This window comes from Aplidium turbinatum, chromosome 17, assembly GCF_918807975.1.
Source record: "Aplidium turbinatum chromosome 17, kaAplTurb1.1, whole genome shotgun sequence".
NCBI classification, from domain to species: Eukaryota; Metazoa; Chordata; class Ascidiacea; order Aplousobranchia; family Polyclinidae; genus Aplidium; species Aplidium turbinatum.
The window spans coordinates 19,596,747-19,621,874 of NC_137488.1; the positions used below are offsets into that span (position 1 = coordinate 19,596,747).

Below are 25,128 nucleotides of genomic sequence, written 5' to 3' on the forward strand. Positions count from 1 at the left end.
GATTTATCTGAAAAGAAGTAGAAAATACAACGAAGAATTTTACTTGTAATCAGGGCTGTGGACATGCGCGAAAAATATCCGACTCCGGCTCCTCGGTTTATAACTGGTTGATTCCGGTTCGACACGTTAAAATCCCTCCACCTCCACAGCCCTGCTCGTAATTAATTCTGATCCCAACCAATAAAAATTGCCATTTTTACATCGTTTCTACGTTTGGCGATGGAAGACAATGGAAACCTAGTAGCCTATAGTCACCTGAAGAACGCAAGTCATTGTATTCATCAAATTCCTTGTGAACAGTTTCACTCTGTTTTTAATAATCAAGAGAACAATCCACAAAATGAAGTATTCGATGGGGTTGCAACTCCACTGTGTTTAACAGCAACCGTACAGCAGAGACAAATAAAACGGCAAACTAAATCACTTATTCAAAAATTTGCAATTTTGTCCTCACTGAAACAAACATCTGATTACCCGACACCCTTCAGGTACATTTTTATCGATTGAAACAAAAATGCGGAAACTTCTCGGTTCTGGTCGCAAGGTTCAAAAATATGTGGAACTATGAGGTGACTGCAGATCTTTCGACGCTTTAAAATCAATTTTCAACTTTCTCATTCGAAAGAAGAACTTTGAAAGCCGATTATCAAATTTAATTAAACACCTTTCTCCTTCCAACAACTAACCACACGTTTGTTTCAAGCAAAATTGACAAAGATTTTCATCGTTTCAGACTCTCAGTGCCACTTGTCAATCAATATTAAGTCTGAGCCAAACATGAACTTCTATAATATGCTTATTAGACAAAATGAAGCAAGGTCAATGAATTCGCCTATTATACACTGTGCTGCGTCGTAACTATAATCCATCAACATTAACGAATATATAAATACAAGTGACATTGACATCATACTGCAAATGACTGAGCAGAGTAGTGTTATCACCCTATTGTTAAAATTAACCACATCGTTGACACAAAGCAGGCGTGCTTAAAGCAAATGGCCAGAGTGAAAACGCGTTGAATTGACTATTCTGTACGGAGGAGAACCTCCCTAGGCATGTAGGTCACATAATTAACATCTGAACAATAGTAGTCACTTAGAAACAAGCTATTCAACTGCAGGAAAGGTTATCAAAATGTTAGTCAAGCCACAGGAGATTATATAAATGTTTTGAGAAGTGCTGTAGACTTTCTGTGGGACGTATCTGTCAATTGCACATGAATAACTTTCGTTCTTTTAAGTCAGAACAAAGATACTATCAAAATATTCCGTCCATTCTGCGACTTTCATTATAACTATAACCACAAGAAGCACCATAGACCTGAACAGCTGCTTGCCACTTCCACAATTGACTGCTGATATGCATCAGATGCATCTGTGACATTTGTGGTACTAATGAGAACTCAACCAAGACCTTTAATAGAAAGTTAGTTTTGAAAAGAAGATCAGCAGTGTATCCTACCAGAAGATGTAACAGGCCAGTGCCAAGACCATAACCTAAGGAATGCGGGATACAACTTGCTGAATAATTTACTCTGAAACGGAACAAGCTTATCGGGATGAACTTCTGTTGGAGTAGCAACAATCCTCCACAATGCCCAATCGAGGTTTGTGTCCGTAAACATTCAAAGTTTAAAATAATAAACAGAAACTTTAAACCACCGAGAATATGACAAGTTACTGACTGAATAAACTAACACACTATTAAATGATAATTTTATTGTTGATTTTGCTGTTGCTTAACGTTAAAACAACAAAAATTGTAAAAGGTTTTTATCTCGAAAATTCCATCTGAACACTCTTGAGCAGATTATATAAACTATACTGAAATTTTTTCCAATTAGGGTTGATACCAAGGGAAGACTGGTACTTGGCCAAGGGGCTAAATGTAGCTAAAGCATTAAATCAATACAAGCCAATCAACATAATTCTTACGTTTATTTCACATTGGAAAATGTTAGATCATCACAAAAAACACAAGTGCCATAGCACGCCCGGACACAAATCTTGATAAAACAAGAGTTTCAGTACCGGAAGTTAATTCAAATTTTTGCATTGTTGCGTCATAAATCCAACATTAAAAAATTCGGCGCTCACTCAGCAGCATGCGCCCACTTGTGGTGAGAAGGCGCTGTTTTGACAGTACCTCCACCTTGTGGCGTATACGGGAAAGATTGCAAGAATAGCTGTTGAAAATTAGCACTTTCAACAATTGCAAAACAAAATGGAAATTCACATCTGGCGCCATCAGATCATATCGTTGGCGACAGGATATCTCTTTATTATTTGTATCTTCTTTACCAGCAAGTGGTTCGCAAAACATGCTGCAACAATACAAGCACTTGCAAAGCAAACCAGTAGTTCAGTCAATCTGCTATAAAGAGCATAAAAAATAAATAAAACATTAAAGTCTTTCGTGAAGATAAGCTCACAATTGAAGCAAAGGTTTAAACAGCTGGTTGAAGGGTTTAGTTTACTCACTAGTAAATTCATTCTTATTTTAACAATACGGAAGGCGCGAACATTTTTTGACAATTGGCAACACCGTAGATGTAGATCGATTAAATTTTCACATTTTTCTGATGAGTATACGTTGAAATAATGTAAAAAATGATAAATTTCAGGCTGGGTAAAGCTGTTTATTTCGCAGCAAAAATTTCAATTAAAAAAAGAAATTAAATAATAAAATGTTTGTTTGCACACTTGGTGATTTCCTTGTATGAGTAACTGAACAAAATCGATCAAAGCTTGTAAGTTTTAAACGATACTTCTACGAACATTTGACTGTGAAAAAAAGTTGATTAAAGGTAAAAATTTTCAACAACAGAGCAAATCAATATTGAAAGGTTATTTTGCAACGCAAAACTATGCGGCAATGCAATTGAAGTTAATAATGAAATGGTCTTAGCACTTGTCAAACAAGCCATTGTACTTAGAAGATCGATCAAGGTCTGATAACTTGTTGAATTAGACAAATTGCTTTTTGCTTACGAGGCACACTTGAACTTCGACGCAGTAGAAGAACTTACCCATAGATTTGATAAAATCTTGGACAATTTGTCAGCAGCTGATGCAGTAAATAACTACACAGGCAGCATAGTTGTCGTTTTTATAGTCTTGAAAAGTTGAAGATATAAAAATAGCAAGCTGTTGTCTGGGATGAGAGCCCATAATCAAAAACACAACACACTTCTAGAAGCTATAATTTACAGGTAGTCTATATCACACAATAAGAAAGCATCATGTTTTTTTAATTGTATACTTTGTAAACAGTCTCAGTCAAGTTTTAATCAAGCTCAGGAAGGGAGATGTCTGTCCCTCAATCACTTTCATCCATGCACAGAGTCAGTGTCGCCAACGGATCACGTTGATCATCCACGCCAAGTCAAAGGCACCTTGTATTGTAATGGAAGTGGAAATTAATTAATTATTCCGAGACCCTCTCAGCCCACAGATGCCTTTGTTGAAAGTAAACTCATTTGTCATGTCCCGAACTGAGCTGCACTGTTTGGAACTGGTTGAGTGTTTTGTCAATAAATGATGTTTTAACGTAAAAATGACAACGTTGTCGGCGGTGACACAACTAACGAATAAGACAACATACCATCCTCCTGTTTCTTTAACAAGGTTGCAAAAATGGTGAAATTGTACATCATGATAACACCGCCGAACGCAAATTAAACATGAAAATAAAAACCGTCTCCGGCAAAAATTCATTTTAACGCAAATGCTAATTTTCACACTCACACAGACGCAGTTATCTTTTTTGTGTTCACACAGTAGTTCTATCAGTGTGAATCAAAATACCTCTTCCAATTATAATCAGCGACCGCTCACTGATGTTTACATTCATATGTCTTTGTTGAACCGCGCAGAGATCAAGCCCAGCAAGTAAATGCAAATATTTGCGCTTGGAAAGCAAGGAGCAAATTTGCTACTGCAGCATTTCAATATGTGCACAACGTTCACCTGGGTAACTGGATCGTGCATTTCTGTCCTGTTCATCGATGTGAAATCAGCTTATTGTGTAAAGCGGTAGAATTCGGAGTAATGAAAGGGCTGAATGCAAATCAGCTATTCTGGCGATTGATCGACAGTTAGGCTTCCTTAACTTCAGTTCAAATTGAATTATGGGAGGAGCTTTCAGAGAAGGTAGCAAACAAACAGTTCATAAAATGTTATCTTTGGATTGTTTTTCTACTTTTGCAAACGATTACGCTGCTAGCACGCCAGTTGGAAAATCAATCATTTTACATTGACTAAACGTATTAGCACGTTGTGTATAGAAAACACACTGATTCTGTTGTTGAATGTTTTTACTTCATTCTTTCCACGCTTCATTAAGCAAGGGGTCAGCAAAGATCAAGTCATAACTTCAACCGTGGGAGTTTCTCCTGAGTTCACACTGAGAATGAAGAGAAGCGCCTTCAGCGGCAGAAGATGACTTGTTACGTCACAGCATTAGTATTGTGAGTTTGTGACCTCATGTATAATAATGTACATGAGGTATTACATGGGTACATGTTTTACGTCTGTCAAATGTTGTGAAACTATGCTCATAAAACCATTCCCTATTCAGATGAAACTTTCGCGTGCCACAAAATATCAAGTACTGATAGATGGGGCCACAGTTACTTTATATTGTTAAATCATTTCATTTCTTTCACCACAAATATATAAAGTGATAAATGCAGTTGAAGCTGCACTACTTCAACTGAGAGACGTTGAATCAATGTCAAAACGACTAATTTTCCAGATGTGAGAAGAGACTCTCAGCACTCAGCCCACACAATAATAATCCCTTAATTTTGAAAGAATCTCTTCTGACCTCACTGCTATTTTGGGTTTATCTAATAATGGCATATGCAGAACAATCTAATCTCTTACTGTAATTTATTAACGATCGGTTTCGCTATAGTAATAGTGTCTTCAGTTAACACATGAAAAAAAGAAAATTTGAAAAATACGTCAAAGTTATGCTATCATGCTGATTCATTCCGCTTCACTTTCACGAACTCGGGCAACTATTTGATATTCGATTTCCCAGAGCTATTCCAGAAAGAACAGGATTTTAACCGATATTTAACGTTTGACAATGTAAATATAACGTGAAAAAAAATTGGTAAGCACCAGTCAATTAAATTATCACACACAACCGCAAATTTCGTCAGAGTGAAAGGTCACCCGAGCAAGGGCTCTTAGATTTATATACTATGAGCAATTTGGTAGGACGAGCAAGAGATTCAGCAACGTCAAGTTAGTATAAAACCATGGCCAAACAACAAATGTTAACAAAGTATTTACAAAGTAACTCCATGACTTGAGGGAGAATCTCCACTGATTCTCATTGCCTAAATCATTTGGAATCGATTGTATGCTGCAGTTGATCTTTAATTTAGGTCCACTAATATATTTCCAGTATGTTATCAGTAAAGATTCTGCAAGTACAAATCTTTCAATTCATGCGAAACAAAACTGCCCTGAATATAGTTGTTAGAAACGAAACATCTCGAAATGTAGAAGCTGATCACCTGTAAGCTTAACAAATTAGCGAATCGTTTAGGAATCAAAAGTGAACGAAGCTTATTTCCTTTCAAAATGAAACAAAGCCAAAAAAAAGGGTTTTACGCCAAAACGAAACATTTAGTGTGCCACTATATCATCAGGTCTACCGCTGCATCTTTTATCCCTCATGACTTAGAAAAAATAATTAGATTTCAATTCCAAAGATAAATATAATTGACTGTATAAACAGGCCCATACATTCATTCCAGCGATGCACACTTTGAACATCCGAGAACACATCATCTTCGAGCAAAAATGACCAAGATGAGAGCCGAGACTGAAACAACTGTCGACCAACAGTTTGCATACTTGTCAGAACCATTGTCTTAGTGTCCAACCACAATTGCCGTGATGGACAGGTTACATGTTTAAGGCTGCCACACGGCAGACCTGAGGCTACGTTTGGGAAGCGACATGCAGCGATGGACCTTACGCTATAAGTAGACATCATATATTTTTGTTTTGAACAGCTCCAAGTTCTAACAAGTATTATACGAACAGCAAAAAACAAGAAAAAATAAAGTTTTCTTGAGACAAACTTCTGCAAAAATAACGTTGCTCTCACTACTACTTATACTAACTGCTGCAAATACAATCTGCGGTAGCAAGATGAACACAATGCAGCTGCAGCTTTTCTGCATGCATGGACAAAAATAGACTGAATTAAGACAAACAGCTCGCCGATTGGATAAAGACTTTTTGCCAGACCCATGGGGATTTCGTTGCAAACATCCTAATCCGAAACCGGTCTGTTTACATTGATTAAACGTCTGCAGATGTTGATTGTTGAATCAAAGACTGATTTTCTTACTAGAACACAACCGCTATCAAGATGCTACTACGCAGGAGAGTGAAAAGTTCAACAAATGACAAAAGGTTGCTCATTACAATTTAAATTTTGTTTGCATATTCCAAATATCAAGCAACGTTGAAATAACAACACAAATAAGCTTGAGACTGTGGAATGGACATTCCTCATAAGTCGGATGCTCTTATTGAAGTCAAACTCAGCAGAGAATTGTCCGTTCCTTCGGTGCCATCAATCGGACAGCCTGAGTAACTTTGACCAATGAATGCAAAGTACGCGAGGCTGCAAATGAGACGAATTAAACTTTGACGTGAGATCTTGGAAACGCCTGTTCTAATAGAAAAGCTGAACAAATTCAAATCCAACATAAAAAAAAGTTACAGAAAGACTGCAACAGATCAATAGCATTTTTCGTATCAAATAGTGTGGTAGTTTTTGTAGCATTTATACCAGTCACTTTGCTGCACAGTAGTGCACACGCTTGCTTTTTAAACCACCACATTTTGTATTAATCTATTCCATCAGGAATACGTGACTTGCAAGAAAGAATTAAATAACCAACACTCCAACAAGCAATCGGCTTTAAAATATCCGGATAAAGACCTTCCTCATATACACCAGCAATCGTCTATTTGAATCGCACTTTCCTCACAAACTTGTCGAATATTTTGTGGCATTTGCTTCAAAGCGCCGAACAATTGTATCAATTCAAACGCGATAACGTTTTCACGAGGTCACGACTGGCAATTTTCTTCGTCTATCTCATAAATAAATCGCTAATTGTTTCTTACTCATCTGTCAGCAACAAATTGCTTCCAGCTCCCCACTTGGAGAAATAATGCTACATTGAAGAAAAACACCGACTCGTTTTTCTACAAAATGTCAAGCGACTTTTCGACGACTAACGGGCAGCTTTTTCAACGGATGTTGATGCCAAATTAAACCTAAAAAAGAGCAATTTTGCAAGACGGAAAATGTAAAATCTTCACAGCCGGTATAAGCCTGGACATGATTGAAAACAAAGTCATTTCGCTTACGTAACAATTGAGATCACAACCAAACTGTGAGTCATTCAAGGAAGGGTCCTCGAGTGACAGAGAAATGAAAACAAATTGTGTCACAGCTGGCGAAAATCAGAACTTGCAGTTACGTAAATCAGCCACGAAAAATCAAGTGTGCAGCGACTCCTGAACAACTGCCTCCTCGTTGTGAAAGTTAAATGCTAATATCAAAACACTACTGCAGATACGTTAAAGTACAACTTCGCCATTTTTGCAGACAAAGCTAGACCATAGCAAACAAAAACAACACTCATACCTTTGAGATCAGAGTTTTTCACATTCAATTTCTTTGTTTAGCGTAACTATCGTGAAGTCAACACAATTAGATTTGAATTTTTACACTATTCATAATAAAGAGGAAAATGAGGAAATAAAAAGCACCGTCAGAGTTACAAATGCGATTATCATCATCTATTGATTGTGACACAATAGAATTCGATGCCCTCCTCGCTAGACCGGCAAGTGATGTGCAAAAGCAATCACAAAAACGCCTTTAAAATATCAGACTAACATAGATAAAGGTTTTTGATTTTTCATGTTCTGGTTATTTATTTATAATTGTGATGCCTCACAGACGCTTCGAATTAATTTTATTTCAATTCAGAATTGTACCTGCTGCAATCTGCTACTGACTAACTGCAAGCGACACCAACAAGTTACGACTGAGGAACTCTTTCTATTTCCAAAATCATCATCAAACTTTCCAAAAAAGCAGTCCAGCCAAATTAAATGGATTCTTCGTAAAATTGTTAAAAGGAATTGAGGCCTGACGAAGAGGCATTCAAGCTAAATACTTGATTACTTAAAAGCTCGATTGCAGCCCAATCCAAGAACTCTCTTTGGCTGATGAGAATTCGAACTGAATGTTTTAAAAACTAATACTCCAACTCCTTCAAACGATAAAAAGACAAAAGCATGACAAAATCTTTATTCTTTGTGACTACTATATTAAATCAAGCGAAAACCTCTTCGTCATAAATATTTGATGGCAATTTCGACCAGGCTGCAATTACCAAACGCCAATGCCACAGCTGAGATCAATCAATCCATATCGAACGGTCTCAATGCTATTAACTTGCAGTTTTTGCAGATTAAAAGTTTCGCAAACCACTCAAATAGGCTGCTCATTTGGCATCAAACTTTTATTCAAGTAACTGATGTCAACTACATCATCCCTTTTACATTGATTCGACGTCTATACACCTTTGTTAGATAGGATATGGCGTCGAAGTCACACAAGCTTTGCTATCTAAAATATAAATCCTGATGCAGAGAGCCACATTTATTGCTGCCATCACATCTTTGATACTTTTACTGTGCAAAAACCTCAACAAGATGGTGGTTTTATTCTGACAAGAAATGAGATGGAACAAAACTGGAGGTTAACTAAAACCATGAAGGAAAAAGTGCTAAAACAAATACTGGTGAACAAGTAGTGCTCGAAGTGATCTTATAGGTCGATTATAGCCACTTACGTGAAGGTACTTACCAAAACAAGGACGAACCTGCTGGCTGGAATGTCATAACAATATCTGGCTTGGACATGTTGATTTTCACTTAACAATGAGTGGAGGGTGAAGTGAATAGAAAATTAACGTGTTTTGTGTTAGCTTTGTACTTGATGAGGTGCAACCTATGATTTGTTCGAAAGGTGAAAGAAAAACACGCGTAAGAGAACCGTGAGAAATCAAGCCAAGGAACAACCAAGACCAACAAACGATTCTATGGCGATTGCTAAAATAAGAAAAACAGCAATGTTGGCAAGGCCAACGTAAAAAGATCTGCAGAAAAATAACAAAAACTTTTCCTTTGAGATACTAATCGACATTTGAATCATTGTTTCTAGCACTAGTTACAACGTTCATCTGATGAAAGTGAAAGTAAAAGCTACAAAAAACAAGTTGGTTTATTGCTTCACCGATGTTTCGCGCACCATGACAATGCGCATTCTCAGAGCGAATAACATTATAAGATAAAAGTTACAAAGTTACATACTGCGGTGCAGTGATTTGAATCATCTCATGGTTGAGTTTTGTGGCCGTACCAGCTACAAAAATTCATTTTGGTGACTATGCAACTCGCACACCTCCGAGGTTTTATCATCCTTTCCCGTTCATTGGTGTGTTGGTGGATCATGTACTGAAATTTTACAAATCTGCAAAAATATTGCAATATGCATTGCATGTCGGTATGCAGAGTATAATACTGGCTAACTTCATCATTAGGAGAATGTAAAGAGGCATTGCCAAACTAACATGCCGCAAATGTGGCGGTTGGACATTGTGAAGTGTGGAAATTTAAATGGTTTTAAATGAATAATATAATAGCAACTTCGGCCATCTGGAAATAGTTCAAGAAAAACAAATTCATAAATTATTTATCCCAGTTGAGAAAACATGTCTTTAAAGTGATGAAAAATAGCTCGGAAACAAAGGTACCAAAAATATGAAAAGTAAACAGACAAAAAAAGGATTTGTTTATGCAACCACCAGATATTAGCTAAACAGATTGCAAAGGTATTCGCGAGCCGAAGGATGCAATGACATTAGAAGCGTAGCTGGCTTGTTGTGGTATCAATATTCCAGCTGGCGCCCCAAGAAGCAGCAGGCTAGTCAGAGGAGAAACTATACGAAACAATTGAGAGCGTGCCTGGTGCGACTCCGAGAATGGAGACACAAACACCATGCCACAACAGCGTAGTGTGTAGGCCTGTAGGGTCGTCGTTCGTAGCGTCGGTGTGCCACAACTTAGAAGAGAATAACATTATACACATCTGAACCTACCACAGCTTTAGATGATTGGATTGAAACACTTTCAGTAACTTGTCGCCTTTTTGAGTTTGATATGTCGTAAGAACTGCAAACATGCAAGCAAACTAAACCAAAGTCGGTCGGTGGTGATTTACAAACTTTCTTCAACTAAAATTTGCTCAGCTGGCTTCTTGTTGAGTTTAATGAGTCTTAGCAAAGTAACAGATAGTTATTCCAACATTGCAGAAGCTAACCAACCCACTACAATGCTTCAAATCTGTCTTATCAAAACACTTGAAAAGCATTCAAAGTTGGACATGCCAATATCAGGTTGGACACGTATCCAAGTTGACTTTCAACAGCACATGAAGCCGACGTGCCAACAAACACTTCACAAAACGTGAAAGGGAATCAGTTTTTGTTGAAGTAGACATGAGTAGAAACTGATAAAGGATTATTATTCGTATTTTCCTTACGACAGCACATGGTGAGCTGGTTTTGCAACGATAAAAACGGGCTTCACGTTACTCAATGTCACCAAGTTATATGTATTTAATAGACACCAGTCAAACAATAAAATATGACGAAAAATACCATCTTCCGTCAAAAAAGAATTTAAAAAACAAAAGATTTATGGGAATAGTAAAATACGAACCAACCAAATCGATCTGGCAGTCATGAAAATGTTAAATGTTGTTGTTTAATATTTTTGAAACCCCCATACTGGATGAACGTTTTGGATTTATCCAATGTAGGATATTAAGTTCAGTTTCATTGCATTTTTAACTCTCTGCATATTGTGAAAAATATTTTGATTCATATCAATTATCTCTATCGAAAGCCTTCGAATAGGTATCATACTAAGAGTATATGTTGCTGAGCTAAAAAATAAACCTACCTAAGTACCGATATAATAAAGGAGTCTTACAATTCCGAATCCGATTAAAACGACAGCTTAACAATCAACATACTATGACATCACATATGGTTTCCTTTCTTCCACACACATGAAGTTGGCATCATCGATCCAAAACCAGCAAACTGGACAATGCTGATACCAGCTGGAATAGGTTATTCGTTTTACGTTGAAATTGGCTCTACTAGAGGTAATATAACGTTAATTCAAGAAGAATAGTAGTCCTACTGACCTCAAAGCCAGGTCAATCAAATATCCCCTAGCCAATAAAAACAAAGTGATGGAACAATAAAGACAATTAATCACTCCATCCGATTACCGACCAAAGATGAAATAATACATTGGTCCTGTTGTATTTTAAAGGCTAGTGCTTTGTGAAACAAGCTGAATTAACAATTAAGAGAATTGCTTTTGCCAGGACAACATTAATTTTAACTTGCCTATGTAAAAAACGGGTGTTAAGAATTAAACTTGTAACATGCTACTTACGTTAAAACTATGGACAGGAGAGAACATTGGCCAAATCCTCTTTATGGCATATCAATAGGAAGCCGATACTCCGAACAATTTCCTGGCCACTTTCTAATACATCGCTACAAACTCGCTAATACCTGACTTGCTATATCACAGACGTTAAATCAATGTAAAAAACGGTTGATTTGCTGCCTGGGAAGTGGGCAGTAGTTGCTTTAGTTGAACAAGTGCAAAAATAATCAAAAAATGACTGCTGATCATCATATCTGAACAAACAAAGGTGGCACTCCATGAAATAAAATTATGGGAAAAAACCCGCACCCACTCGGTGTATTAGCTCCTGTACAAATAACAGTGGCATTGTTGTGATTTATGATGTCACCCCCCTGTGAGGATTTCAACAACACAATTGAAAAGTTAGATTTGTTTGCTTTAGTTGAGATCAACGCGAATTCGACCGCTTATTTCACAATTCACAGCTCATAATGGCTTTCTGTGGCCCAATAGAAAGAAGGATGAGCGATATTTCATAAAGAGACTTAAAGCACATTTCACTAAATCATGCTCAGTGGCTAGTTTCAAAAATTTATGGCAAAGGTCGCTCACATGGTGAAACCATCTTGTTTGCAGACAGCTCAATTACTGAGCGTAGCATCTAGCAAAATTATTTTGCATTTTTCCCAATTATGTGCCTGTGAATTCCATGGTTGTAAAATAACAACAAAGTAAAAAAATCACTTGGCTTACCATTATTTACAGTTATTTGTTTGGATGCATTAGGTATTTTTTGAAGAGGGCAAAAAGTTCTTGCCAAAAACGTTTGAATTTATTATGTTGTTAGTCTGGTAGTGTATTGTAAATGTTTTGAATAATGCTATTCAATCCTGTTGTCAGTCATCTGTTTAAAGTATTGTAAAATTACTTCTCCTCCAAAGCTAAAGTAAAAAAAAAAAGTAAGTCTCCTTTTTAAAAGCCATTGATAGCATTTTACACCAAGTTGTTGCAATCAATCAGCTGCTAAAAGTTGTTTGAAGTATACACCAAACAAAATTGCCCTAGCAAACTACAACAGTGACCATTATACTGTACTGAGTTATCGGTAGTGAAGAGATCATTGCATGGGTACAAAAACAATTATCATACCAATTTGATAAACTCAGATTCAAATTCGAACCTGCACTGGCGACCTCACATTATCGTGGGATTATAGCGAGAAGTGTGATAGCTAGTCTCTGTTACTTTTTCAATAACCAAGCCTCCTACAATGCTAATCTGCTATAATGGCAAGTTCTGTTTACTTTACAAAGAATTACACAAGTGCTATAGAAAATAAGCCATGGACGAAAGAAGGTGAAACAAAAGCTAAATGTCAATACTTAAGCTGGTTTACATTTATTCAGGTCGTTTTATAATAAGGGTGCAAATTTTTTATGACTTGTGAAAGCTTCCTCTTCAGTAAGAGTGATTTCAGCAGCATGGCAATGGTTTCACTAAAGAAAAAAAACAAAAAAAAACTAACATTATCAAATCGTTAATTCAATTTGAAACTTGATATTTCAGCTTAATGGGATGGAACCATGTACATCCCTTTTCAAACATACAAGAACAAACAAAAGAAGAAAAGAATTTAGCAAAACAATGGTTAGTTAAGACTCCACGTAAAATTCAATGAAAGGACCGTACATTGGAAGTTGACAGCAAGAAGATGTTTAGCAAAAGTAAGCGTTTTAGCAATGACAAATGTTAAACCGATGCAGAAACATGCACACAAAAAATCAACTTTTCAATATACAATGCAGACAGTGAAGCAATATGGCTGGCAACCCTGTGATTGCTATCTTGGATTCATTGGTTTTTATTACAACCAGTGAAAAAAATAAATGCATTGAGTAAGATACTTTACAGAAAATTCAACTGTGTAAAGTTGTAATTGCCATCAATATCCTGCAAAGTTGGGTTATTGTTTTGTTATATAGAATTTGCTAAAGTGATAATTATAAGCACAAAGAAATGTGAACTTAATGTACACTTTGATGCATCTATGATCTAGCCATAGACAAATTATATAACATGTTTTTAAGAACTTTAGACAATAAAACGTTAATACAAAGGAGTATGAGATAATCATGAAAGTCGCATAAACACTGGTAACCTGGTATTTTCTACTGGCTTTTATACAGTATTTTGAAATATAATCAGACGACAGACATTTCCAGCAAGAAACGGTAATAGGCACAGTAGCACACACATGCAATCACAATACATTCCAAGAATAAATTGTAGCAAATGCAAAACAGTGCTAAATGCAGCTAACACAGCTAATATATATATACATAATGCATTTCAACTTTTCATGTTTACTTTTGTTTTTCAGTTTTGCACCTGATGATTGCACCAAACATGAAAGCTTAGGTAGCGCATGACTTAGCCAGTTTAGTTTTTTTGGAATTTACAATATATGCACACGAGTGCATTCCAACAACATGCAGCAGTTGCAAATAAAGTGTTCAATGCACCAAGCAGAGCCAAAACACTAACAGCAAAAGCTGATGAGAAAGAGTTTTTCATTATGTATAATTTCAAGTAAAACAATTATTGCGTATTTTCTTTGTTCGGCAACATGCTTCAGTGTTACTTACGAAACTATTCACTTTGCTTAAAAATTGTAATAAACTAATTGGTTTTATCCTTGATGCTGCAATATAGTGTGTAGGCCTATTGTACAAATGTGCATCTGTAAGTTTGCTTTGACATGTAAACTTACAATATTGAATGTTGAAAAAAAAGCTCACAAAATGAATACTGGTACTTGAAAGTTAATCAGTTAGTCACCATTATTGCAATTACAATACAGTTCAGCCGCTTGTACCATATTAGACCTCTCTCATGTTATTCATTCATATAACATTATTCAAATAAAAAGCATTCTGAGGAAAAAACTTGCGTGGCAGCTTGAAACGTTTAGTGGGCCAGATTTTGCCCATGGGCCAGACTTTACAAGCTTCTGCTCTATAGGAATCCAATCACAAAGATGGGCACGCCAATTTTATAAAAATAGCAAACAGCGTAAGTAAAAACGTTAAATGTAAAGTTCATCGACTAATTCTGCACTGCTGCAGGAGTTCTCTTGGAAGTTTTAATAAATAGAGGACATGGACATGACCTAAGGAACCAGCTCTATATGAAAATGGAATGTACTGTAAACTAGTTTTAAATAATAATGAATATTGCACAGACAACCAAAACAATGGCAAGAAAATATTCAGGCATAGACCGGACTCAATTTGGCTACACTGGGCGAGTCAGCTCAAAATCGTCACTCTTGGAAACAAATAACCTAAGTTGATACACAATCTGCTACAAGCGGGATGGCAACTGATGATGATCGCACAATACCAATTTTTGTACATTTGATAAGTTCATTCTCATTCAGCATATTCTAAACTAAACTACGGTACAGGTGGCAATAGCAGTTTACTTCAAATAAATTACTTAGCCTAATATTTTAGCAATTTAATCTCTGATCTTTTTCAAAGCTAAACATTCAAACCAGACAACAATTACAAATATTGTAAACTAACAACTTGTAGTCTGTAGAAGGATTGAAAACTGTTGATTGCTAGTTAATCAGTCACATTCAAAACAAAATAACAAAATTATTAACAGTTTTGCTCTTTATGTTGGAAGCCAGTTTCCTTATATATTTTTATTGGTTATTTTTTACACTCTTGTTTAAAAAGTAGAGTGTATTTTGTATTAAGTTACCTATCTGTTTCTCCAAAAGCGCTCTACTGGTACTGATACGGTACCATTCTATAAACCTACAAAATCATGTTTTGGCTCAGACCAGTTGTTATTGTGCTGCACTGTAAGAGCAGTTCAAAATTCTAACATGTAGACAAATTTGTTAAAGGGAACTCATCGCTTCTGCAAGTCAATCCAATATTTCCTTCAAAATTGTTTTGTTTATTTCAAGCAACACTTGCAGTGTTTGTTCTGCGCTTATTGTTTGCATGAACCCAGAAGTTTTGCTTTATCTTTAGGTTAGCCTTTAGACTACTGCTGATCCTACATTACACCAATAGGCTATTAGGTTGAGATATCTGATGCAAAGTTGCCCTCAATCTTTGATAAGATTCATAAAAGTTCAGACTTACTGTTAAAAATATGTTAAAACATCTGAATTTTTTTTAACTAAATGATAACATAGCACCCAATAAAATGTTTCTTCTTTTTTGGTAATGAAAGTCTGACCCAGGTAAAATTTCTAAATGAAAATGTTAAGCCTACCTATCTCATCTCAACAAGTACCGTAGACCTTTAAAAAACAACTCAAATTTACCCACACAAAAGCATTTCGCTTTAGAATCAATACACCATCATTTCTGGGAGCCCTCAAACTATGTCATTATCATTTCGCCAACCGAACTTTTTCTTCAAACAAGGTCAAGATCACTGCTTCTTCTGCCAAACAAACGTAAAAGATATTATTATACGACAGGTTTGGAAGTTTGAGCAAAAAAAACAAGGCTTTAAACACACGTGTTGCCATAACAAAAATATCCAAATATCAACATTGCATACATCCGAGATATGCTGATTTTGAAATTAAAAATCCAAAACCTCTTCTAGATTTCAACTTAAAATCCAAGTCCAAATGTAATTATTAGCATTGTAAAATCCAAATCCAGGTTAAATCCGACAATACTCTTTTATTTTTGGCAACTGAATACACTGATATTATAAACGGGCAACGCACGTAAAGGCAAAAGCAGGAGCAAACTTGAGCACAAACTTGAGCAACGCACGTTAAGGACTGCTCTCCATTCAGCGGCATCTAATGGATGGAATAATTCCCAGGCAACAACACTTCAACAATCGGAAAGTTTCCTCTGTCAATCTTGGTGACCGAGCCTGCGTCAGTGATTCAAAGCCTCTACAAGTATGCGAAACTGCCAGGATTAAGCTCTACAAAGAAGCTTTCCCAGTCCGAGCACAGTCTCTATATTAGGGTTGCCATACCGTCCGGAAAATTCCGGACATGTCCGGAATTTAGGGTTAAATTTTGCGTCCGGGAGGAATTTAAAAAAATGCTCAAATGTCCGGAATTTTATGATGGGCGTTTTGGGGGAATTAAAATTGCGGGAATAATCCTGTAAATTAGGAGTGTCCTAGAAAATTCGCTCAGCCAGCTCATTTTACTGCACCTGCAATCGTACTGTGCACACTGCCAATTCAGAACATTGTTATTTCGTACCGTGTGCATTTTTTTTACTACGAGGTTGTACGGAATTATGATGTAACAGAGCGTTTTTCTTATCAATGATGTTTACCACTTAGAAGTCAGTGTTACCATTTTAGTCTTTTTAAAACCAAATCTGGTTTATTTTGCAACCGTTTGGTTTATTTTTTTTCGATTTGGTTTATTATTTTTTTTCTTTTTCTTTTTTTTGGTTTATAATTTGTTTTTTTTAACATACTTTACGTCAGGTATTCGGTTCGTTGCAGTGATTATTTCACTCGAACAAATTTTTTAGTTATTTCTGCTTCAAGTTGGCTTATTCTGGTCTTTTTTGTTTAGCTTCATGTGTCGTAATGCGATTTATCAGTACTGTATGTTGGTTTATTTTTTAGTGTATTTCTGCTTCAATTTGGTTTATTCTGGTCTTTTTTTAGCTTCATCTAGTTTATTTTTATAAAATCTTGGTGGCAAACACTGCTTAGAACTTTCTGGAGCTTTGGAACTTTCTTGAACTTATTGACCGTTGTGCTGAATCAGAATTGGTTAGATATAGATCACATGCTGCGAAAATTACTATAGAACATTCCAACAGTCTATAAAAGCAGGCGATTTCGCACATATAATCAGAGATTTACTTAAAATGTCATAGAGGAGGAAGCCTAATGAGTAATGATTTATTTAAAATGTCAGGAACCATTTGGTTCAGTTATTCTGGTGGTTAATTACTTTGTTTTTTAGATTATGCATTTTTAGTTGGGTTGTATTTATTGTTCATAAAAAAAGATATTATTTCAAATGGCTAATTCTAAACGAAAGTGCTTATTCACTAACGAGATGCAAAAAAAACATCCATGTTTTAGAAAAGGCAGGAATGATTATGAGGTAGAATGCTTGGTTTGCACATCAGGAACCTATATATCTGTCGTGCACAAAGGTAATGGTGATTTAAACACACATCTGCAATCGGAAAAACATCGCAAAGCAGTAAGAGGGGCTGTTGCATCAACGAAAATGACCAATTACTTTGTTACAGCAGGAAGCAAATGCGAAGATGAAATCACTGCCGCAGAAGGCACTCTTGCATTTCACGCTGTTAAGCATCATCATAGCTTTTTGTCCATGGACTGTACATCTGCTTTACTTAAAAAGATTTTCCCTGATTCTAATGTAGCGAAGAAGTTTAGTAGTGGCCGCACAAAGACAGAAAAAGTTGTTACTAGCGTACTTGCGCAATATTCTATTGATGCTGTTCTGAAAAGTTTTGAAGAAAACGATATCGCGTATTTTGGCGTTGCAACAGATGGCAGCAATCACAATGAACTGAAAGTATTTCCTATAGTTATTCAATATTTTGACTGGAGAAAAGGTGGTTTGCAATCAAAATTGATTGAGTTTACAAACAAGGCAAACGAGACTGCCGACACAATAGCCACTTATGTAAAAGACACCTTAGAAAAAAGGATGCTTTTGAAAAAATGTGTGGCATTTACAGGAGACAACTGCAATACTATGTTTGGAGGACTTCGGCGTAATGAGCAAGGAAACAATGTGTTTGCAAAGTTGAAGAAAATTTTAAACCCATCATTGATTGGAGTTGGCTATTCAGCACACGTTTTGAACAATTGTATCCATCATGGGGCTGAAAGAATAAACATCGATATTGAAAATAATATCAATAAGATATATCAATATTTTTCCATTTACACAATTAGAACTGAAGAACTAAAAGAATACTGTGAATTTGCAAATTGTGAATAGCCTACAAGAGACTTCTCTCTCATAGCAAGACTCGCTGGCTCTCCTTGTTTCCTGGAATTTCAAGATTGTTAGAAATGTTTTCACCCCTGAAGTCCTACTTTTTGTCGCAAGAACATCCACCAATAGTTATTAAACGGTTCTTTGAGAATGAAATGAGCGAGTTATACCTTTGGCATATGCACTCACTAATGTCCGTGTTTCATGGACGTATTCAAGTAGTTGAGAGAGAAAACAATTCCGTTGCAGAAGTGCTAGAAAATTTGGAGCTGGTTCATAAGATGCTTGTGGAAAGGAAGAATGAAAACTTTATGTCCTTGAAAGTTAAAAGGCTTTTAGTTGAAAAAAGAGAAGAGGGATATGAAGATGAATGTAACAATTTTCTTTCCGAAGTTGCAAACCTCTATGAGAGATGCTTGGAGTACCTGTTCAAATGGATGAAACCAATGGAAGAGTTTGCTTGTTTCAATTGGATGACCTTGAACGAGATACCAAGTTGGAAGGATGTAGAGCCTTGCCTGGAATATCTGATTGGTAAAGGGGTTGATGTGGACGATGCAAAGTGCTTTGACCAAATCTGTAACTTGAAGCAGTTTGTGGAAAGTTACCTACAGGACAAAGAATTTGTTAAATTGCCAACGCATAAGAAATGGTGCAAATATTTCGATCAGTCTACGAACATCACATGCCACTCAGAAATTTTAAGGATTGTACAGTTTTTCTTTGCTGTTACATCCCACAATGCCAATGTAGAGAGACTCTTCTCACTGATGCAAAGTCAGTGGACTAAAGAAAGAAACAAGTTGAGCGTTGCGACTATGAAAGGCATATTGACTCTTCAATATAATTTCAAAGATATGGGCTGTAATGAATTTTTCTCATTTTTGAAATCACACAAGGCCCTATTGAAGAGAATTAGGTCTTCAGAAAAATATGCATGGTCAGAAGAGTAAATTTGTAGTGACTTGACTTACAAGCGTGTCTTTAATTTGTTTTAAGCATGTAATTGCTGTTCTTCCTTTTTTGGCACAACCTAATTCTCATTATTATTTTCACTCTAAAGTTGAGATTTTTTCAGTGACGGTCCGTAGCTATATTTAGAGAGTGCTTACCCTGCCTGGTGTGAGATTCTGCTCGTGACAGAAGACAGTACTTTTTATTTCAGTAGCTGGCGCTTTAGCATGAGTATCGTACAACGTTTGCAGCTTTAGCATTTCGGTAGCGCATATATATGGTCTCATAAAAATAGTCATGCACTGTCCGGAATTTTGCTTTTTCAAATATGGTAACCCTACTCTATATGTAATATAGAGACTGTAGTCCGAGGATAAAGATTCAATCAATCAAAAGTAAGAAACGTCGAGAGAGAAAGAAAAAACTTTTATTTCGTCTGTTGCGAGAATATTACGGTACAATTATAAACAACACGAATAAAATAGCACCATAGCAATTTACAGGGTATAAACGCCAAGTGTAGTAAACAAACAAAAATTGTCATAAATAAGTCAATATCGAATAGATTTCATTAAATGAGGGTTATATAATAAAACAAAGACATACTGATTAATATCTATCGCCATTTATTCAAAATATCCACCTTTGGCATGAATTAAGCGTCTGAGTCTATTTGGAACTTGGGCACATGTTGCATGCAAAGTTTTAGCATCTATTTCATCCCAGCATTTGAGCAAAGCTCGTTTAAGTGCATCAGTATTTTTTTGGGAGACTACACAGGCTTTCTGCTCCAATAGTGACCAGACACCAAAGTCCATAGGATTCAAATCTGGCGAAGATGGAGGCCAGAGTTCCTTTGACCAGAATCCCTTGAAATTGTCCTTGCAGAAGCTCCTACTATAATATAGATAGGCCTACTACAACAAACAAGTAAGAAAGTAAGGAACTTAGCAAAAGTTCAAATTCGGTTGTTAAAATAGCTCAAATGCAAGTCCGATATAAACCCGTTGATGACATCATATTGGAGAATTTAAATCCAAACCCAAGTGCATGATCATCTCTGCTAGAAATGGCCAAAGCTCATGAAAAATTATTTTGAGAGTAGCCTACTTTCAGTCTAAATCCATAGTAAAACTTTATTTGATGCTGTAACGGAAAGTGAACCAGCTCAGTGGCCGAGTGGTTTCGCCTTGGGCTCTGGTACTGGTAGATCTGAGATCGATTCCATGTCGGGCCAAACCGAAGACTTTAAAAGCGGTACCGATTGTGTTCTTTCTTGCATAACGCAGTGAGAATGAGTCGGATAATAATGTAATGACATCCTAAACCTAATATTAAATTGAAAATGCGCCCTGTCGCTATAAGACCTTAGCTGTTGTAGAGCGACAATAATAAAACCATAACATCATCATCAACAGAAAGTGATGATGAAATCATCAGCATCATCATCAACAGAAAGTGAAATACTTATTGAAAACATTTTTTTTGGGGGGGAATTGCCTATTTTACCTCCCCTTCACCCCCGACTACGCCCCTGCTTGTGCATTTACATGACTTGGTCAACGCATTTTTATTTGTAAGCTGTGTTCAGACTTCAAAGATACGTAGGTTACGTACGGAAAAGCGGTGGGATGGCGCAGAGGATAAGCTTCTTCCTTTTCATTCATGCAATCATGGTTTGATTCCTGGCTTAAGCTGGTTGTTGAAAAACACGACTCACCTCTACCGAAGGTGTAATGAATTGGGTGGGCGTAGTTGCTGAACAAAAGGAAGATTCCATATTAAAGACATCGCGTGTGCATTGTATTGCCCAAGAAATGCTTTGAAATACTTTTCACTTTTCTTCAAAAAAGTCACGCATCACTGAAAACAGGCTTTAAATCGGTCATTAGCATAATTTAATAAGACTACAGCAAGTATTGAGTGACAAATGGTTACAAACCCTTCGTAATAAGATAGGCTACTATTATAATGAGGTAGCCTACAAGGCAAGCTGTCGTAGAGTCATTGTCATGTGAGCACCATCTCGTCGCCTCCTCCCACCGAAAAGCAACTAAGTTTAGTTTTCTGAAGAAAATAGTTAACAATGCAGTAATTTACATCAGAATGCTTATTTACTGTAGTGAATAGGCTTTCAGCAGCAATTCGACTAAAATTTGTGCGAATGGGCACACATTTTCAATACCTTGATAACTGGGTAGTGGTTTAGGCCTACACAAAAATCTGCATTAGCGTTGAAAGACGTCAATCTAGATACAGCCTACTTTTGGATACGAATTTAAAATCACTTTAGGGACTTGACATTATTTTAGGGACCTAGAAATTTTTAACTGACTCTAGAGCTAGAAGAAAACACATCATATTCTTTTTCTAGGCTACAGAGCGTTTGTGTTCTTCAACGATTTTGTTTTAGCAACAATCCATGCCAGGGATATCTAAAGAAGGGGATAGCCTACGAAGGCTTTTATTACGTCTGACAATAGAAGGGCTATTGTTTATCGTAAATAATCTCTGTTTATCGTAAAATGACAATTGGCACCCATAGTAGTTTAATAAATCTTGTTATGATAACCTGCATTGCGCTGTTAGCATCAGGCCTGGATACTCACTGCATGCTCATGGTTACTTGTTAATTCAACTACCCGTATACTTGCTTTACATCTAGCCTACAGCAAAGGTTTTGTTCAGAAAAACAGCTTACTGCTAACTTTTCAACTGTCTTTCCAAACAAGTATTTTTTAAATATGCTCTATGCAGGGATTCATACTATAGGGATCGCCAACTCGGTTGAATATCCGACAACCGGAGTGTAAAAGTGTTGCCAGATAGTTTTTATATTTTTAGAAAAAATATTGTTTTTGCATTTTTAAAGTAGTAGTTGCCCAAAACTTGCCCGTAAACAAATATTTTAAAACTAATCTAAAGCAATTTTATTGTTCACTTTCCAGCTATCATATTTTTGGCAAATTTACCCTCTCTTGTACATAAAACATATTAAGCCTACTTGAAAAATAATTACCGGCTTCAACACTTAAAGCATGAAGCTCTTTATTCCTGAGGTGTATTTTAATTTTCTCAATTTTTTTTGTTCTTAACTGGTTTCTAATAAATTTTTTTACACCTGCAAGTTTTATTTAAGTTTGGTACATAAATTTAGAACATTCTTATTGCAAAGTTACGCAACTACAAACTACTTTAACTCAATCTTGTGCAACTTTAAACTTCAGGTTAGTTTTAAACGGACAAGCTTTGGGCGACCAATATTTTTAAAAATGCCAAAATAATATTTTGTTCTAAAAATACAAAAAATATCTGGCAACACTTTTACACTCCGATTGTCGGATTTTCAGCCGAGTTGGCGATCCCTATACTATGAATCCCTGGCTCTATGTAACATTTACTAATTGTCTTCTGTAGCTGACTGTACCAGTTGAACTACAAAGCTTTCTGCAATTTTGAAAAGAACCGCATGTTTCACGCGCTGCAAACTACCGCCCTGGTAGTGTCATCAGAATAAGGCAATCGCTGTGAGCCTTCGTATCCCCTTCTCTAGATATCCCTGATCCATGCTTTATTGCTTTTTGCAGCAAACTATCTTTCTTCAAACAATTTACTCATATTTTGGTGTTTTCCATTCTCTTGAAAGGTGTTTGTTTGTTTGTCATATCTTTATCCTGCATTGCGGGAAAGCGGACTTGAGCGCTATGCATCGGTGTACGCCTTCCGACGTAGGCCTACACCTGACCCACGCTGCAGTCGACAGCAATGTCTGTTTCCGGTTGTCTACTCTACTTATGACTTAAATTTGGTACTACCCATTACTCGAAATCGATCACTGAGTAGAGGCAATTATCGTAAAGTTTCTTGCCCAGAGCAACAACAATAAGTGCGGGTGGCTGGAGTCGAACATGCAGGCTCTCGACTGCGAGCCCAACGCGCTAACCACTCGGCCACTGCTGCCGACTTTGTATGTGTTTTGAGATGGCTTGTTAATGTTATTACAAATGAGATCTTTGTGTCCCAAACCAAGACTCTTTTAAGTTCTAAGAGAAAAGCACAACTAAACATCCAAAGAACAGCTACGTAGTTTTTGGTTTAGCTTCCGAGCTCCTTGTGAAGGTTGCGGGCTCTTAAATTCATCTTGGGCCGGGTCCAAAGGTATCTCCTGAACTTCCATGTTAACGCTATCATTGGCAGGCTACTGAGCGCCAGTGGAGTACGGTGACCATTTTGGGTGTTCTTGTTTTTCAGAAAGTTCCAAACATCTGTTCAATTTCATTTTAATGTGATCTAAACAGCTATTGAGCAAACTGTAAACCTTGTGTGTGTTTAAGGCCTGCTGAAAAAAAAAGTGAACATCCAAAAACCAGAGATGTACGTATACGCTGCAAATTCTACGCCGTAAACTTGCGGCGTAGAATTTTTATTCACGCTAACGCTTACGGCCACTTTTTTTTTTTTGAATAGTTGTCGCTTGAGGCTACGCCGTAAAGTTTTCGCGGTTTTTTAACGCATAGCGTCAACATATACGTCAACTATACTTTTTAATGTCTTTTTTTCGCTACAACAGGCCAATACCTTCCAGCGCTGCAGTTGAAAGAATGTTTTCAATGGGCAAAGACATATTGAAACCAAAACGCAGCAAAATGTCAGATGAACACTTTCAGATGCTTGTGTTTCTTCGTGGAAATTCAAACTAAAACTTGTTTGTTTCGAGTGGTTTATACCGTGTGAATGTTTGACACCTAGCAAACAAAATGAGTTTACGCTAGTGTATGCGCTGACGCCGCCAACTTTTTTTACAAGTTACGTTGACGCATACGGCGTATGGTTTTTCGAAAGTTTGCGTTTACGCTGACGGCGTCAATATTTTTGTATGCGCGTACGTCACTGCCAAAAACATTGTCACGGTACGCCACTGCTGGGCCTAATTTATAACCTATTCTAGATCTAGAGTTCTAGACTATGCGCGCAATCCGTTGGACGGAAAGGTATGGTCTGGTCTTCTTCTATCGAGTCTTCTAAAGTTTGTTGATACACCACAGATTGACACATTCTTCCGCAACGGAGTTGTACACTGACAGGTCCCACCTACTGCACCGGGTGGCAAGCCGAGGGCAAACAAGAAGGTGGTCCGCTGTTTGGGGCTCGGTGCCACAGATACATACAGCAGGGCCCGTGTCGTAGCCCCACTCCACCATTGCAGACTTAGTACGTCCAACACCGGTTCGGAGTCGATTTAATGTTTTCCACTTTGCCCAAGGAGCGTTTGCTCCTGGGGGGAGGGACTCTGATGGTGGGATCTTCATTTCAGTGAAGGTCTGCGTCATGGTCTGGTCTAACCATCCCTGTCACATGAAAGAAACCCAGGCAGTAAATAAGTCCTTTCTTACCCTCTACATTGATTCTGCGTTTGCGGACTATGAACCAATGTTAATAGAGATTGTTTTATGACTTATTAAAGTAACCAAAGGGCTAGTTTAGTGATTTGCTAGCGGGAAACCAATTGTCTGCTCTGTAGGGTGTTATAGAAAGAAATAATAGAGAAAAATATGAAAATAATAAACAAAGAGTAAAAATAATTAACTTATATAAGGTGAC

At 36.8% G+C, this 25,128-nt stretch overlaps 1 protein-coding gene across 1 annotated transcript; it reads left to right on the top strand.

Annotated features, from left to right (window-relative positions):
- The first annotated feature begins 17,514 nt into the window (after window positions 1–17,514).
- LOC145786939 (uncharacterized) lies at window positions 17,515–19,268 on the top strand. The gene is made up of 2 exons (XM_082598683.1): window positions 17,515–17,752; window positions 17,852–19,268. Exons 1-2 carry the CDS (start codon window positions 17,614–17,616, stop codon window positions 18,574–18,576), a joined length of 864 nt encoding a protein of 287 aa, XP_082454809.1. The 5' UTR covers window positions 17,515–17,613; the 3' UTR covers window positions 18,577–19,268.
- Window positions 19,269–25,128: the final 5,860 nt, after the last annotated feature.